Source organism: Archocentrus centrarchus, chromosome 3 (assembly GCF_007364275.1).
Source record: "Archocentrus centrarchus isolate MPI-CPG fArcCen1 chromosome 3, fArcCen1, whole genome shotgun sequence".
Lineage (NCBI taxonomy): Eukaryota > Metazoa > Chordata > Actinopteri > Cichliformes > Cichlidae > Archocentrus > Archocentrus centrarchus.
The window spans coordinates 5,640,052-5,658,905 of NC_044348.1; the positions used below are offsets into that span (position 1 = coordinate 5,640,052).

An 18,854-nucleotide genomic window follows, 5' to 3' on the forward strand; every position below is an offset into this window, starting at 1 on the left:
AAACATTTGATCCTCTTTTTTTTTTTCTTTTTTTTTTAAAAAAAAGGTGCCAATCAATAAAAGGTGATATGCTGAAACAAATGCCAAAGTTACTGTAATCATTTAAATAAATACACTTCTACATTTACAGAAGCGTGTGTCTACATTTATCTGGGGGTATGTGTGCATATGGATTTTTCTGCTCTCATCCAGATCCAGCTATATTAATAAGGAAAGATGTGTGTTTGTATGCTAGAGATATGTGCTCTGCAGTCCAATTGCAAACATATATGCCAGGCTAAATTCCCCTCTTCATGCACAACTAAATGCAATATACACAATAATATTTAAACAAACACAGGAGCACAAGGAGGAGAGGAGACAGATGACTTTGAGGCTTTGGAGGAGGGTTGATTTACATATTCTGTCAATTCCCTGTTGCTGGCCGACATGCATAATTCATCCATTTTATTGACTGCTGAGGAATTCTGTTAGGTGACTGAGAGATACTCCAGAGAACAAAAGATGACTGTCCTTTTCATGAGTGTCATGAGGACCAGTATGTCTGAGAAATCCAAAGGCCTGTGTCTCTGTGTAACAGATGACACGCGGGATATTTACTAAGACGTTGCATTTTCAATGTGTTGAATAAACAGCTTAAAGTGTTACGCTGTCACAGTGTTGCCGAGATTAATCAAAATAAATGTTGAGCCCAGTGTCTTTGGCAATAGACTTGCTCAGAGCCTAAATTGAATTGAGGCAACATTCAGGACCCTGGTGAATACACAAACAGCGCGTTACAGTAGAATAATCCATCGCCTAATCGATAGTCTGTGTAGCAGGACCTGCTTTTCTACACACAACTGCACTCGCTGCCACTTTGTTAGGTACACCGGTTCAGCTGCTTGTTGGTGCAAATTTCTAATCAGCTAATCAGCATCTCAAAGCATGTAGGTGTGTAGACACAGTGAAGACACCCTGAAGTTCAAACTGAGCATGAAAATGGGGAAGAAAGGTGATTTAAGTGTCTTTGAGCGCAGCATGGTTGTTGGTATTTCAGAAACTGCACAGCCATGTCTAAGGTTTACAACAAATGGTCTGAGAAAGAAAAATATCGACTGAGTGGCAGTTATAAGTGGTGAAAGTGCCTTGTTGATGTCAGAGGTCAGACTAGAATGGCCAGACTGCTTAGATTTGATAGGAAGGCAACAGTAACTCAAATAATCCCTCATTACAACCAAAGTATGCAGAAGAGCATCTCTGAACACACAGCATATTGAAACTTGAAGCAGATATGCTGTAGCAGCAGAAGACCACACCAGGTGCAACTCATATCAGCTAAAAACAGGAAACTGATGATACAGCCGGATTCCCCATGTCTTACAATGGTAAAAGACGGCTGACTATGACTGAGTGACATTTAACATGCTACTTCTTGGTCGCAGGAAGAATCTGAACATTATTGCCAAATCTGACACAATGGCCACGAGAGCTGAACACAACAAAGAGAAATCAGCTGCTTAACAACCAAGAATGTGACAAGCACCGGTTAGTTTCAGGCCTCTGCTCTGTCCGTATCTGTCAACAGAGACGTTTTTTAACAGCCAGTAAGTTCTACATGCCAATACGGACAAGTGATACATGGCATGGTTGAAAAGAGATGTCTGTCTTCTGACAGGTTATGAATAACATAATAATGAGACTCTTCAAAGACCTAAGACAGAAATCCCACTTATGGCAGAAATCCTTTATACAGCACATTGTGAAAAGACTTTGAAAGACACAGAGGAAATCTTCAAAAGTATCTTAAAGAACTTCAGTAAAGTCAGGCAGCAAGTGGAAGGACTAGCAAAGAATTACTGGGAAGAATTAGAAATTCAAGAGTCTGTATTGTCCAAAGCCTCTTTCATCTCGCACTCTTATCAAGTTACCTGTATTATTTGTTGCTCAGGATGATAGTGGTTATGAGCTTTTGTGAATTCAGACTCGGAGAGAAAGAAATGAAGAGATGTGACCAAGCTGAAGCATCGGGGGCAGAAGCTCGATGTGATACTTCCCACCCTCAGTGAGTCACCACGCTTTCAGCTGGTAGCTTTGACTTGTCTTCATCAACCCTCATCTCATGTCTAAAGCTTCAGCATCGCTACTTTCAAGGCCCTGTTTGTGTTGTGCACCAAAGACCAATTAGAGACTCTTTGCAGATTCCCCTTACGCTCTCCCTTACACTGCGCGCCACACCAATTTTTAATTGACAGCAGCTCTTCTATCTTTCATGTAATGCCTGGAAGGAACAGGAGACTCTCAAGCAGAAAAAAGGGAAAATTCCACTGCTATTCTTTTTAATTGTCAATGTCGTGGTGAAAATCAAAGGAACGGTATTGAAAATGTATTCGCTGCACAATCCTTTTCCGTGCTGAAGGCAGGAGCATTGGGGTCCTCTTCTATATCGCCCAGACGTCCCTGGTTATTCGCTATGCTTGCTAATTACCAACGGAGGCACCCTAGGGGGGTGGGTATGCGAGCTGGATATTGTTTTGTATTTAATAGAAGGTAGATTAATAAGTACCTTTTTAGCCAGCTCCCTTTGGAGGTCAGAACACTCAGACAATTCCACAGGCATTAAAGACTTGAGGTGTGGAGCAACGCTTGGAACCACAGGTTTGGAAGGTCTAATGATATTCTCGTTCACATCACGCTGGGGCCTCGTGATTACCAATGTGACGACCTTACATTTAATTTCACTGAACGCACAAATCCCACTCCGAGCTAGATTTAGATGAATGAGCCCTATTTTAGCAATGTTGTGTTGACCCTGCAAGTTGCAAAGTTATTATTCTACAGGAGCGGCACACAGGGGTTAGGTAAACAAAGTGCTTTCTTAATTGGTGAGAACCAAACTTCACATGTCCAATGCAATTCTCTCTGAGGGATTTGAGCTGCACTGCCTGAGCTAATGAGAGCCAGAGAAGTGAGAGCACAGGCTCTGTGACACTCTGTCTTGGCTCTTAATTTGTGAACTTCCCCTCAGCTGGCAACCCTGCAGCCTTCTCTCCCAGATGAAGTGGCTCCGTTGGCACGTCCAGGTCTCCCCCCGGGGCTCTCTGGGTAGCAGTGGCAGAACAGCATTAACACCTTGGGGAGCAGGCGCCAGGACTAACAGTTTAGCTTCTGGAGGCCAGAGGCACAGGGTACAAAGGAGCGCTACATTACAGCCTCTGCTGCTTTTCTAAACCTAGGAATGTGTGAGAGCCAGGGGAAGCCGAACACAACAGTTTGTGGCTTTAGAGTAACTATTGGCAATTACTGGCAACTTTTAGGTGATATTTAGAGGTGGGTTTGTGTGCCCCAAACCTGTGGCTTTTCCACTTTTTTTTTAAAGAAATGCATCAAACAATAAATCACAGATCCTTCACATACCTTTCTTCCAGCAGCTTGTCTCCAAACATCCAACTGATGCGTGGTGTAGGGTAACCCGTGGCCACACAGGGCAGCAGAACGCTGCCATCTGTCACCTTGGTCACAGATACAGGCTGCACCAGGAATTCCATCTTCCTCTCTTCTCCAGTTTCTTAGGTGGGAGGGGAGGGGGAGAGAGAAGGGTCAGGGTTAAGGCTGAGGTTAAGGCTGGGTTGAGTAAGCTAACCTCCAGTGTCCATCCATCTTAAACTTCAAAAGTAGTCACGTCTGACTGACAGCCATTCCTGACACTCAAACTACAAACGGCCCGACTGAATAATGTCCATAACGATATCGAGCACAGCTGAAGCTGTGTAGGAGTTCAAAGTGCTTCACATGATTCCAGCTGCAACTTAATGCCTGAGTAGCATCCTGCAATAACCGCGAGGTCACTGTCAGCCAGCACATGCACAAGACTTTTTATTATTTTGTATAACAAACCGCTGAGAGTTCACAGGAATGTGTGAAACTCCCACTCAGTGTTTTGTGGTGCAAATACCTGAGCTGCATTCGTTGTGGCTTCCAAAAAAAAAAACAACTAAACATGATAATAACTACACATTACGCATTTATTTATGTACCTTCAACACCTGATGGCATCCAAGCAAAATTTATTTCAATTTCATCACACAGCTTTAAGACTTTCCCTTTTGTATGCCTCCGAACTTCTTGCCACTCCACCACACATCTTTAGAGGAGGCATACAGAGATGAAGACCCCCACTGGGCCCTTGTTGAAGTCTGATTTACAGCCTCTAATATCTTCTCTGTGCTGGCAGGAGCCTGGTGCTTAACAACTCAGTAAATAAAACTTCCAGAGGGGAGAGACAGGACCCTGCCACAATGGAATTCAGGCTCCTCGTGAGCTACAGCTGAGTTACTGTTGCGTCACTGATAACCCCAGTGGGAATTTTACCACGCCTGTTAGCATTCAACCATCTCCCACCACAGGTAGTCGGGCCTCTTCCCGCTAAAGGTAATGAGCAGCCCAGAGAGAACTCAATGTACCACTGTAATTAAATGATGCACTGGACTATAGATGAATTTCAATTTACTTCACAAGAGGATCTACAAGAGTCTACAAGCTCTAATCAAAGATGTGGTAATGTGGGTGACAACTGAGGACAAGCAGGGAAAATGATTTTAATATTAGACAACAATACTATGTATGAATTATGTTACATAACTGAGTTTACAGAAGTCCCTTTATCTAGCTATAAAAAGTAGCTTATCTATATTCTTAATGGACAACAGTTCATCTACGGTCCACGTAAAATCACCTGGCAGTGTTTGGAGCTGGGCCTCATCGCTCGACTTGGAAGAGCCAACATTTTCCACCAGGCAGCGATAGAGGCCGGCATCAGCCTCCGAGGCATTGCTGATGACAAGGGCTCCACTGGGAAGCTGGATCAACTTGGAACTCAGCTGCAGGGGCTGACGGTCTTTCTCCCACCGGGTGAAGGCCACCAGATCCGAGTTGACCTCACATGCCATCACCTGACTGTCCCCGAGATACACAGCGGCTGGCAACGGCTGGCTGGCGAACCTGGGCATCCCTGAAAGACAGTGATAAGACAGATGTGAAGCGCTCATTTAAATATTATATTAATCTTTCAGAGGTGGATGAAAAAAAAATTCGCAAACAAGTAAGAAGTCATCAAGGGCTTTAATGAAAGCGTGAAATTAGCGGGGTTTTAGGTTTTTGTAAACTAAAAATCAGACTGCAGCGAAGGCATCTTGACAAATTTGACTGTTTTCGGTTCACTTAATTTAACTTTCAGCTATATTTATCTTCAAAACACTTGGAAGTAAATCTTACTTTTACTGAGGCAGACGGGAAAAAACAAATTGATTTACACAGTAGCTAATGAAGTTATAAAAAGAACTTGGAATATCAGTTAAACTTTGACTTTGAAGATGCATATTTGGTCTAATCTTTACAACTGGAAAAATATTGGAAGCGGGGACTTGCACATCCAAATTCAGGTTGTTGAGTGGAAGAGGCCAAAACATTCAGCGCCCACCTGAGCCAACCTCTAGCACACCTTGCATACGCACACACACACACACACACACAACCACCCTCTTATGCACAATCACTTATCCTCGATGGTGGATGTTGATTTGCCACGCAGAGCAGGAGACACACAGCACTAATTAAAAAAAAGGCTGGATCCACAGGCTGTTTGTGCTGCTGTACCCCGACTTTCATCTCGATGCAAAATAATTATTTCCTGGGTTTGAAGTCATTGATCTGAAACCAACACTCCCAGGCCGCTTCCGAAACAATGACTTCAATTAAAAAGAACTTACAATGTGTAAACTACAAATGTTATTCTTGGGTTTATTAGTGAGGCAGAGGGAAGAGTTGTTTTTAAAAGTAAGAAGGCCACTCCATCTCCAATGAAAAGCGCGTTGCGCTGTGTTATTATCGTGGAGGGCCTCTCGAGGTTTTGGGCTGACTGTGATTGTCTCCTCTGAAATTTGCACGGGTGGAACGAACAGACTTGCTTCACTGGCTGTTTATCTGTTCATGAGTGTAAGTTTAGCTGTTATAACTCTGCTGAAGACTTGCTGAGCGATGGCTTGATGTCTGTCCTGTCCTCACCGACAGACATCTCTTCAAATCCCCTGCCAGGAGTGGCTCCAGGGTAAATCACACTTTAAGATAAGGCCCCAACAGTGACAGACTCCCCTCCTGGCCCGGGCTGACGTGCACAGCTTCTCTGAGTATATCTCAGCACAGCTCAACTAATATGGGCTTAGCTGATGCCAATATTGATACTTTTGTAACTGAGTTGCCAGTCAGCTAATGCATAATCATGCCAGGGTAGGGGAAAAAATAACGAGCTCGATTATTAAATCGGAGATGCTTTTGCCCTCCCCCTGAAAGCTCAAAGTAAAAAAAAAAAACTTAAAAAAAACCCAAAACAAAACACATTTTTAAGTTCAATAACTTCATGATGACTGATAATCAAGATCCATATATGTGGTTAACAGGAAAGATATACTGAAATATACTGAACAAAAGAATCAGGATTATTTTTTGCCATAATCAGGCAGTCTTAGGGATGGAGCCCAGATATATACATATACACACACGCATGTTTGTTAGGCTATCTTTATGAGGATATTCATGGACATTAATGCTTTCCCATGCCTCTCCCCCACAAAGTAACACCATCATAAAAAGTGCCAAGCTAACCCAGATATTTGTTATTTATTTATTATTTATTTGGTTTCCTGTGACGACTTCAATCACTCACTCATGTTGTGCCGATGCTCACAGCTCTTCGGTGCATTAATCGCTGCCTGCCTACGATGCATTTAGAGGGTATCTGTAAATTGTAGCTACAAAAACATGGCTTACACTCTTTGAATGAGCATTCCACTAACAGATTAAAAGTAAAAATGTTTATTAATATTTTATTATATATGACACATTTATAAACTTCATATAATTCTCAAAGGTCTTCTCTAATCCTACTTTATGCACGTGGACATGTGCAAAAATTATATTAGGCCAAACAGTGTGATGTAGTCTCAAAGTGCTAATCTGATAAAGGCTAGAAAAAGAATAGCAGCCAGGCTCTAACTGAAGGGTTCAACTTTATGAAGTGCTCTCCAGACAGTAGGTAAATCCTTTAGCCCATGGAGCAATGACATTTCTAAAGATGAGGTTGAAGAGAATGACCCTGATTTAATGCATCCGAGGTCTAATGCAGTGGCTGGAGACTTTGTATAAAGGCTTAAGACTTTTTACACTCTGGCCCAAGGAGGACAGCAGAGAGGGCTCCACAAGTCATCTGCAGACATGCACAGCAAAGAGTGAACACTGTCCCCTTTCAACTTCAGTTCAGACTGCTGTGAGCACTTTCTGACTTGGTGTGCAGTTAGTCTCCAGCTCTAAATCGACTAATCCTTTGTTCCTCTTGCCTCATCACATCTCTGCAGGCTGAGTTCATCAGTTTGCTGTGTCATTAGGGAGCGCGTCTGTGTGTGTGTGCGCACGCGCCCGTGTGTGTGTGTGTGTGTGTGTGTGTGTGTGTGTGTGTGTGTGTGTGTGTGTGTGCGCGCGCGCCCGTGTGTGTGTGTGTGTGTGTGTGTGTGTGTGTGAGTGTGGGGAGCCTAACTCACAAGAGCATGACAGCCATTGTGTAACAGCCAGTTCTAATGAAGTGGACTGGTTATAATGACATGAATATGTATGTGCGTGCTTGTGCTTGCATGTTAGGTGTTAAAGTGTACATAAGCACATTAAGTGCGGGTCAAGGCAGGGGGCAGTGCAGATGGGAAGAGATGAGTGTCGATGCTAACGCTATCGATTCTAATTAATCACAATTCTCCATTTAAATCGACTTGGCGGACGCTTCATTTTCGGGACCCTTGCTCAGCACCATCTATTGAACAGAAGTGCTGAGCTGCCAATCTGCACTCTTATTATCAGAGTGTGATGAGGCCAAATGAGTCCAGGAGTGCAATGATGTCTCAGTGTCCAAAAATTCAAAGACTGAGAGGGTTTATTCCAATCGAAATCAGTTTCATTCTTCATTTTAAACAGAGCAAAAAAAAAATCTCCAATCTCATTGCCCCCACACCCAAAAAAAAAAAAAAATTTCATACATCCAGTGGTGGCACCAAATGCCTCCTTTGTGGAGGGTGGTTAGCTAGATTCACCAAACCCTACATCATCTGCTCGGCTCTAGCAGCAGAGCTTATAATCATATGAATGCTAATGAATGAATGCATCCCTCACTGGATGGATTAGCCGAAAAAAAAGCGTGCCGCAACGAATGGGCAAAACGGCCATCGGCCCTGCCTCACAGAAAAACCAAGTGCAATCACATACACAGGCATACCCTTAAATCACACAGCCGGGTTCCTACTATTCTTAATTAAAATAAGCTATAGAATAATAATGAGCAGCCTGATGGAATACGCAGGAGGCTTTAAGGATCTCCCCTGAGATGCAACTGAATTAGTGACTGACTGCAGAATGGTTTGTCTTTCACCTTGGATCAAAAACACAACTGTGTTTGATGTCGCATATTTTCAAGCAGTGTCAGTTACAGTAATTAGGGAAAACTGAAACTGGCTTACATTTTGTGCCAGGGCCCATTAGGGGGGGGGGGGGGGTGTCTATGGGTCTTTAGCCAGATGCTGAGCTTGGACTGCTAACATGAAATAACTAATTTTCCATGGAGAAAACATGGAATGTGAAAAATTAATGTCATACAGTGTATACTTTGGGGTGAGCTCATATTTTCGAAGCCACCGAAACCAAAGGACTCCGAAAAGACGAGATCTAGTGTAATTACATCGTCTGAATGAGTAATTAGGAGACGGCTTTTTCACAATGCAACCTTTAATTCCTCAGTTTTATTAGCATAACAGAGATGCCATTAGACTAATTGGAGGGCAATAAAACAAGAATTTTTTTCTAACATAATTTAATTTATTGATGTGTTTGACAACAATTTCTCCACTTGCTAATGCTAAACTTAATAAATCCTTAAAAGTGTTGCACATTAGCAGACTTGTTTGACTGATTTGATTTGATTGAAGTCAATTTGGCAGTCAGAATTTACACAAACAGAAAAAAAAAAAACTTTATGTATAATGTTCCAATTAGACTCAAGACACAAACATGGCAACATACGAAACCTACGCTTGACAAGTCAGGCCTGCAGGCTTAACTGGCCTCATGTTGCAGTCAGCGCAACTCTGCGACATCAGCCTGAGGTTGTCATAATACTAGAATCTCAAGCTTGATGCTGATATAATGCTGAAATATGAAGCCAGTGCAGAAATGCGTTAAACCTGAATTCTATCTGAAAGCCACCAGATGGTGATAGCTGTGGTTGTTAAAAGATTTCCAGTCCTATAAAAGTCTTTGGGCAAACAGCTTTCTGACTTGACCTCTGTGAACACTTTCCTGCTGAGTTTACGTTAACCAGCCAGGTTACCATTTATGATAACTGTTTAAAAACTTCAATGTTGTTGAAATGCTGACCTCTCGAAATTACTCAGAAAGAGTTGTTCAGTAGTATTAACGTCAAGTCCCGTTCGTGTGTTTAGCTGTTAGTGATGGGAGAGGCTGTGTGCCAGCGTGTCTGGGTGCTGGATGAAGTCGTGTGGGGTGGAGCGTGCGAAAGTGGCACTGTTGGTATCAACACCGTAACAAATGAATAGCTAATCCATTAGTAATTTTTCATTTTTAAGTATCAATATTTTGGCAACCCTACACTGGACCAAGCTCACCAGTCAGGAACATGCTTTATTTGAGATACAGCCTAATTTAAATACTACACTGTTGTTTATTGTTTCAGATAGCATGAGCTAAAACTTTAAAACTAAAACTTAAGTCAAAGAGAAAATGTTCCTGCCAGGTGCAGCATAATTTGCAACCATGAACAATCAGATAAAAGCAACATATAAACAAAAGAGACATAACTTCCTTTCTCCCCACTTCTACAGCACAGACTCGACTACAATGTCATTCTTTCCATTCTATTATTACCGCTACTTATCCTTCTTTCTCCCTTTCTGAATTCAACAAGTGTGCTGCAGGAGACTGCTGAAAGTCATTCTGGGAAATGTGGGAAATCAATATGTGAAATTGAAGCCCGCAAGTCAGGCTGAAGAAAAGTGGGCACACTAAAGACGTAAATTAAAACCCGTTGTGTCAGAATAATTCCTAGAATGCACCGACTGTTACAAATGTGTGTTTGACCATGCAAAGGGCGCAATAATAACACCCTTTTTGTCCTCCATTATCAACATGTCTCTTTCAGTTTTGCAACCCAAGCACACAAACACAAACAACCACAATTTCTATTCTTGGTGTTTTTATGAATTTCAAAAGACCAGACAGAGCCAAATCAAGCTTGCTGAGCCCCCCCCCAAAAAAAAACAACAACAAAAAAACCCCACCACTTTCAGTCAGTGAAGTGACAGATCTGACGCCAGCTGAAGAGTAAATTAGACAGAATGTGAAGACATCCAGTTAATGGAAATGAAAATCTAAGATGTCAGGTGAATGAGGGAGTGGCAGGGTAATCAAGTAGTCCAAAAAACAGTGATTTCTGCAAGATGTAGTGACTTTGAGAAGAAGGTCTGAATGTATTTCCTTGCTATTAAATCCCCCTGAACAGTATCTGCTTTGCTTTGTTCAGTTCAGTGTCTCTTTCTGTTCACACTCCCTTTAAAGCTGCAGCGTAAGTAGTAATTAATTTTTCCTAATTAAAGGTTTCCAAGCTTCAGGGGAGAATATTTTACTAAGGGCTTCCTTCATTACATCAAATCAAGCTGTTTAGCCTACATACAGTCTTATGAACAGTAAAGAATTGATTCATATTGTGCACTTTATGTATGTCAAACACAAAGGGAAACTTAAAATACATTTGGATACATTGTGAATCACCAGTTTATTAGGCAGAGCTGAGGTATCTAGTGCAATTCCAAGTACAGTACTGTGCAAGGGTCTCGAGCTGCCTCTCATATCCTTATATTTTTCTAAGCTGGGGGAAACAGGTGCAGCAAGTTATTGTCTACAGACACATGGAAATACAGCATATAAGGCAAAAACAGAGTTTGTACAAGTCTAACAAGCTTAGAAGTCAATATTTGGTATGAACACCTTTATTCTTGAAGACAGCCTGAACTTTCTTAGGGAATCAATCTTATTATTTCCTTAAGTAGTCTTCAGGAATACTTCTCCAGGTTCCTCAAAGGGACATTCATCTGCTGTAGATAGTTTTTTTTTTTTTTTTTTTTTTAGGCCTGCCACTTCTTTTATCCTCCACTTATCCGGTTTCCTCAAATTCTTTTAAGGACACATTGCCTACCATGCTGACATATACGAAGTTTTGAGCTAACAGCTCTTTGGGAATCATCTTGTTGGTGCAAAAATACTATTTTATGCCTGTCAAACTGTGTTATCTTTGGCATTTGTCATAGACTCAGCTAAAGAAATGGCTGCTAGTAACAAAGTGCCTAAAGATACAATTTCAAATTGGTTTGTTGCTAAGATGTCTGTTATGTGTAGACAAAAGTGATTCAAGCCTTGGGTAAGGCATCTTTTTTAATGCTTGAATGATTCATGGGTCCATGTTAAGTGGCTTAAAAAAAACAACAACAACAAAAAATTCCTCTAAATATGGTCAAATAATGACTGGACTTGAGAATGAGTGAAAAGGCAGCCAATGTCCAAAGAAAAACTTTGAGAGATCTTCAAAAAGCCTGGAGAACTATAGCTCAAGGCCATTTTAAAAAGCCCCCAAAAAACAATATGAAAAGTGTGGCTCACGAAAAGCAAAATATAAAGAAAGAAATTCGGACAGTGCTGTAGTAATTGGAAAAACACCCAACAGCTTAAGTGTAAGAGAAACTCAAAATGTAGTTTAGGCAAATAAAAATGGATAAACCATTCAGCATAATGTAATACTACACACATAAGTGAAATAAACACCCCGAGTTCAGCAAACACGTCTGAGGGCATCAACAAAAGTGGAACATTAGAGGCTGAACAAAGCCGTGAGGGTTATTTTTCCTGAATGCCAACAGAAAAATACCACACCTTTTCTTATGTTTGACCTCCTGCATGTAGATAATCAGGATTTCAGCAATAATTTATGCAAAAGCTTGTCTTATGCCAAAAAAAAAAGTCCTAAAAACTAGACATTTTTAGCAGTCATGAATCCAGTTATAAGATTTTGCATCCAATCAAAGTGCCATGCATCCAATTTCAGGGTTTATATTTAACTTGTCAGTAGACCAGCTCCTTCTGAGCACAGTTCCCCAAAATTCTTCACAGGACTTAGCACATGAAACCCTCCCACCCGCTAATAATAGTACATTAATACATTAATGCACCTTGCACGTGCATGAGCTCAGACGACAGCGTGGAAGCCCGTAATAAAACAATAATAATGATGACTACTCTTAGAGAGCGGCGTTTATATTTCTCCTTTGCTCTATCTGTTATCAAACTTTAATTGGATTGTATTGCAGAACCCACTCAAACACTCAAAGACATTCCCCTCCAAACAATAAAACCACAATGCTGCCCCCCCCGCCCACCCACCATCACTCTTCATAACAGCACTTCAGCATTTATTGTACAAGAAAAATATTTCTTTCTCGCACTAATGCAGCCTGGATCGTGATGAAATTAAGCGTTGAGGGGTGGCGCTCCGGCTGTGTCCTTAAGTGGCTGTGCATGTATGAAAAGCACAGCATGAATTCTTTATATGCTGTGCCAAGAGGGAGTTAGTTTGGCCATTTTTAGGTTTAATATGAATATCAGAAGTGGTCAAGAATCAAGCTGCTTTTAGCATTTTTCAAAGAAAACCTCAACGTTTAATTACAAAGTTTGCATGGCCCACACAGGGGAAGATATTATAGGCACATAACTATTGCGGTCATCCTTCTTAAAATGCATATAAACTTGTAGTTTGGGAATTCTTGGAGATGTTTGTTCATCTTTGCTCTCTACCTGCTCCACAGCAAAAGGTATGCAACGACTTTCATCCCATCAGGGGGTGACAGGTGGGAGGCCTCCCAAGATTGACAAGAAAGAAAACAAAAATTAATTAATGGCCGTGTATCGGAAGTCAGCGAGATTATCCATCATGTATGAAGCCTGACGAGCGCATGACATGCTGAGGAAATGATGAAACGCGCGCGCCTGGCTGTGTCATCGCAACATGTTCGTCTTTTTCATCAACAGGGTGGGGTGACGATGTGATTTTACAAAAAATCTACGTTCAATTTTCACCCAAACAGCTTTCAGTTAGAATAAATGCATAACAATGGCACCGGGTTTAAAACTGAGCTAAAATCAAACTGCTTACTCCGACGGGAGAGTTGGAAACATGTAACGAGCAATGAGCTAATCAGTGGGAAAAACTACAAAACGTGTGCTGTACAATGGTAACCGCCAATACACACACAGTGAAAAGCCTGTGTTGTGTACACACATCAGAAGAGCAGACGGAAGATGGATGTGTGGGTGGTGTTCCACAAAAGTCGGCCTCAGACGGAGCTTCTTATTTTATCTATTGAGCTGTATAAATGGCAGGAGATGACAGAAAAGGCATGTCCTGACCCTGTATCCAGCCAGCGCTTGAATAGAGTAGTACAGTGAAAACATTAGGCAGCTGGTATCCAGGAAAGACACATCAGCCTGTTGTTGCATTTGAAATATGACAAGACGGGGATGGCAGACGGCAGTCACGAAATAAATGCATCACTTCATTGTTGCAAACAGGAATGAAAATAGACGCCAGCGTGAGGAGCAGCGGCGTATTCGAGGCACCGATCCTCCTGACTTCTTTATGTATGTTGAGCTAACTCAGCGAGGCTAAACAGCTCTTAGGCAGGGGAGGGACATTTGAAAGTGCTACACCACTCTGGATGAAGACCAGATGTTGAGTAAAGAACAGCCTTCTAAACATTTGTGACGAGCAGCAGATTGGCCCCGAGGCGCAGCTGCAGTTTCGAGTACAATAAGGTGTTGAGGAGGCACCTCCGCCTCGTTACATTTCTCATTCTTTACAGAAACAATTTCTTTCGTTTTTACTACTACGCTCTCGGCGACACACAATACAGCATGCACTTTAGAGGACAATCACTGCAAAAGGCCTGTTCGAAACAAATGTCAGTAACCCGCCTCTCCGTCTCAATCAGGACGTTACCACTGTGACAAGCCGCCTGTGTGATTGCTGTCTTTCATTCCTACTTGCATATGGTTGACAGAGAGACAGCGAGAGAGGGAGAGAGAGAGAGAGAGAAGGATCAGCCTACAATGAAAATACACACACTCAATTGTGTCTAGATGAATAATGACACATCAGGATGAGGCTGCTGGTACAGTTGGCACTCTGACAGCCTCTGATTGCCTGATGTGGAAAGAGACAGCAGGGCTACAAGGAGACTCTCTGATGGTGACGGATGGAGACGAATATATGACAGGGCTAGGTCAGTTGCCATAGGAACAATACATTAGTTAAAAGACTGAGATGTCCTTTAAAAAAATGATGGGAACTTTGCTTTAAAAATGGGAAAAAAAATAAAAAATTCTATGCATGTATGTCAAATCCTGTGTAGTGGTTAGTTGACACATCGCTTCACACAGCACCTGCAGACAGGTAGGCTCACAGCCTTTCTCCTCACTAGCAGCTGATGTAGTCGGTGTTCACAACAGCAAACAACACTTTAGGAGGAATTTCACGGGGTCAGTAAAGCTCCTGATCCAAAAACACCGAAGTATTAAACAGTTTTTAAAAATGCTAACCTGGCCGGTGTCGTGACACCCCCCTAGTGTGAACCGCTCCACTCTTCGCAGATCAAAACTACTGTTAGGAGCCATTCAGCCATCAAGTGCACCCACCCAGCGGGGGCCATTTATCAGTTTTTGTTTTGTTTCTGCAAAACACCGACTCAACTATGAAAAGGTGGGATTATTTTTTCAAAGTTAATGAATAACCGTAATCCAGTGCTGCAACTAATGATTATTTTCATTACTGATTAATCTGCAGAATACTTACAGACAACGTTCCTTTGTTCAGGACAATGCTGTTAAATTGCTTATTGTGCCTGACCAACAATAATAAAACCTGTTATATTATGTTGTCTATGTCACAGGCAATGAAAAGCAGCTAATTACCACAAGTAAGACGATGGGACCAGGTTAAAATTTGTGTTTTTTGGTTGAGAATGATTCATGCAAATTCCTGCTGATTATATTTTTTTAGAAAACCTGTTTTAATAGAACGTTTTGTGCTTTTGGGTGAGTTGAACATATGTGTGGCACAATTCTAGGAATATGATGTCACTTTTCTGCCTCCCATGTGCATTTTACTCATGTTCAGGTATGGTCTCTCAAATCTGGCTTGTCTGGTGACTTACCCTCTGGGGACAATGAACAAATCAGGGCACTCGGGGGGGGTGCCACTATCTGCTGTCTGGTGGGGCACAAACTCCCCTCATCCAGCAACAGAAAGGTGTGGGGGAGGGGGTTTCTTAAACGGTGTGGAAGGAGTATAAAGCCTTCTCTATGTTCCACAGTATCAAGTGGAAAGGCTCTTTTTCATTACAGATAATTGAGTTGTAGCTGGAACAATAGTGATTGCATTAGGGCCTTTAATCATGTTAAGGTGTCTTGTTTTTTCACTGGGAGTTTAGCTCATTCTCAGCCCATTTTGGACCTGACCTTCTGCAGAGGTCGTTGCCATAGGAGACCATAGCAGCGGACGCTCCCATTATCCAAGCACAGATAAATGTGTTGGCACTACAACCATAAATCCCTTTGCGTTTCCGTCTAACCTCCCTGCTTTCCCTCGCTTCCTTATCAGAGAAGGGGGGGGGGGGGGGGGGGGGGCAGGTAAGACAGGCTGCAGAGAGAAGCTCCACCGAGCGGCCTCCAATGTCAGAGGAGTCACCTGTGGGATTATAAAGAGTTGTCAATCAAGCCCAACACATGAGGAACAAAGAGCAGCTGCTGCTGGCCTGCCCTCACATCTTTCTTCAAGTGCTTATTTCCTTAAGGCCGTGAGCAACACCCACCCCCTCCACTGGAATGAAGGGCCCCCTCCACCCTCCTGTAGCTCGACAGGCCATCCAGATAAACGAACTAAACACACCCTTGTCCTGCTGTTGATGGGCACGCGGACAACCTCTCCACATTCACCTCTCTCCTTCAGACTCTTCTCTGCCACTGTGCTGTCTCTTTCTCACTCCCTCCATTACACTCAGATTCACCTCCACCCACTCCTATCACCCCTCCTCTTTTCCTCTCCATCTTCCTACCACACATTTCAGTAGGAGCTCTATTGTTTGCTAGAGAGGGGCATGCTGCTGCTGGTTCTTATCTGGGGATGTTGCCGGCACATCTGCAGATGCTATCAGCAGCCCTGTTGCTCTGTTTATACTCCAGCTCTGCAAGTGCAGCTAGCAGGGAAATGAGATGGATGGAGGATGGGGCCAGTCGAAAATGGAGTGTCTTCCACACCAGAAATGATGGAGTGGAGGGTGGGGGTGGGGGGAAGGAGGGCCATTGTACACAAGAATAGCCAAGACTTTGCCAAGACAAAAGAAAAACTAGGACCTTAGCAGTGTAGCAGTCTTTGTGTGTGTGTGTGTGTGTGTGCAACCCAGCAACACCACAATTACTAATATATCCTTTTTTTTAGTTCATATTCACAGAATGATAAAGAAGTGTATCGTTTTCTGCAAAGCTCTCATCTCTTCTATTGATCCAAGGGAAGTAAATATAAATGTGCTAAACACACACAAAGACAAGCACAGAGCAAACTTACTCTTCAGCACGATTTAGTACTCGTTTAAAAATCTGTGTGTGGGTGTCTGCTTCAAATTATACCCCAACGAAGCTAAGGTAGGAAAAAAAAAATGTTTCCTGCATAACTAGGATTAGGAGTGAGTTGCTATTTCAGTGTGAAATATGCCGCAGACGGTGAGGCAGCTCAGGCAGTCAGTCAACCATTCTATGCAAAGCGTCGGCTTCACTCCTTGACATAAAGGGCATTGTGTTTCAAAATGTAGGGTGCACAAACAGGCAGAGTGGCTGCTGACAATCCTCGAAATGCTACTTGCTTACTTTTTAATCATCAGAAGACCCAGTAGTGGCTATGCATGTATTTTTGTGTGACTGTATGTCTGTCAGTATGGGGCTGGCAGCGTTTAAGCAGCAGATGCTCGCAAAGACACAGATGCAGGGTTACAGGGATGCAGGGTGATGATGTCACTCCACAGGGCTAGGAGCATTCATCATCGTTTACCTGGTCGGGAGGTGTGATGGTGTCACAAATTATTGTCATTTGTCGCTCTTAAACACCCTAGAAATTAGGAATGCACCAGTCCAACGTTTTCCAGTTCCAATGTGATCCAGATATGTTGGCTTCAGGTATCTGCTCATACTGATACCAATGTAACCAAATAAGCTTTATTTATTCATCCTGAAATACACATCATCATTTTTGTTTGAGACAGCTGGCCCTGCCTCTTTCCCATAGGCTAAAATAGCTAATGTTACATAAAAGCTTAAGCTAATGTAATGTAAGTAACACTATAGAGGCATCAACACAATATTGTTGCACTACTACCACATATTATTGCACTCTTTTCTGTACTGTTGTTGTCCAATATGTCTTTAATCAGTGCTTTAATATATGGCTGCACATTGAAAAGATTGCTGGGGCAATTCACACTAAAACTAAACTTCCAAACATACAAAATTGTGGTGTTGTAAACATGAAACAATACAAAACTGTGCAGAATAGACAGGACTCGTATATCAGACCGCTGTCACCTATACCTGATCACACTTTCTGAGCCATATTTGGACTGATATCCGATCCAAATATTGAATCTGTACTATAAACAACTCCAGCATTCACTTTGAATTTCAGATCAGAGCACTGAGCTTAATTTGTGTTCAGATAGAGAGGGTTTTAACTGAAATGAGACAAAGTGGAAACTGGAAATGCGAGACGTTGACAGCTAAGTGACAGACTGTTAGAGTTTGATCAAGTCTGAAGCTAAAATTTAAGAGAAGATGTTAGGAAAAAAGGATTAAGATATTCATTATTCAGCCATAGCTGATTAGTTGGGGATTTTTAAATCCACGTTTACAGGCATGAATTCATTATTAGCGAGAAGAGGCGCCTGCTTGTGCCTGTCAAGAGCTCAGAGATCAGAAAACAGTTATGATTGTTTTTCTCCCGTTTCCACATTCATGTAAACATCTTTCCGAGATGCTCCAGTGAGTGTCAATAACAGACCGAGCACAGCCGCTCATATTTCAACAAGGAATCTGACACACGGAGAAGACCAATCTCTCCGTGTAGACATGCGTACAACACAACGCACTTTCAAAGTTCATTAGCCACGTCTGGTAAGATGCAGATGTCGAGCGTAATGCAGACTAAACAAACTAAAGCAAACACAGACATCAAGCATTGCAAAAGCATAATGCACATATCGAAAAGGCTGCAGGAGGACAAGATTAGTATTTGAATGCGGATCACAGAGTGTGAAGCATCCACAGCCCCAGAGTACCTCTCTTCACCCACCAGCTTTATTGTTGTTAATTAAATGTGGAAATATGAAATGGATATATTATTTACTGAGGGCAAATGCTGCAGCTGCGCTTTTTCTACAAAGAAGAAAACAAAGCAGGGTTATTGAAATAATCATATCAGGAATAATGCAAAGTAACATAAAGGCAGCCTAATCAGTCACTCAAGCCTAACAGAAAAGGATGTAACAGATCTCTGGAACACCTGGTCGGCCTGACAGTTCGGCATTAATAGCAATTACATCAGTCCATCTGCAGTGCATTGCCTTCAAACGCAGCAGATGTTGTGCAGATCAGCGTTAACAGTATATATTTGACAATTT

The 18,854-nt window shown here is 42.2% G+C and overlaps 1 protein-coding gene across 1 annotated transcript in view; it reads right to left on the bottom strand.

The window, feature by feature from the left end:
* Positions 1 to 18,854, bottom strand: part of neo1a (neogenin 1a) — a 157,422-nt gene that overhangs the window by 70,080 nt on the left and 68,488 nt on the right. The window contains 2 exon segments of the mRNA XM_030724466.1: positions 3,397 to 3,547; positions 4,715 to 4,990. Of these exon segments, the coding sequence (XP_030580326.1) occupies positions 3,397 to 3,547; positions 4,715 to 4,990 (427 nt within the window).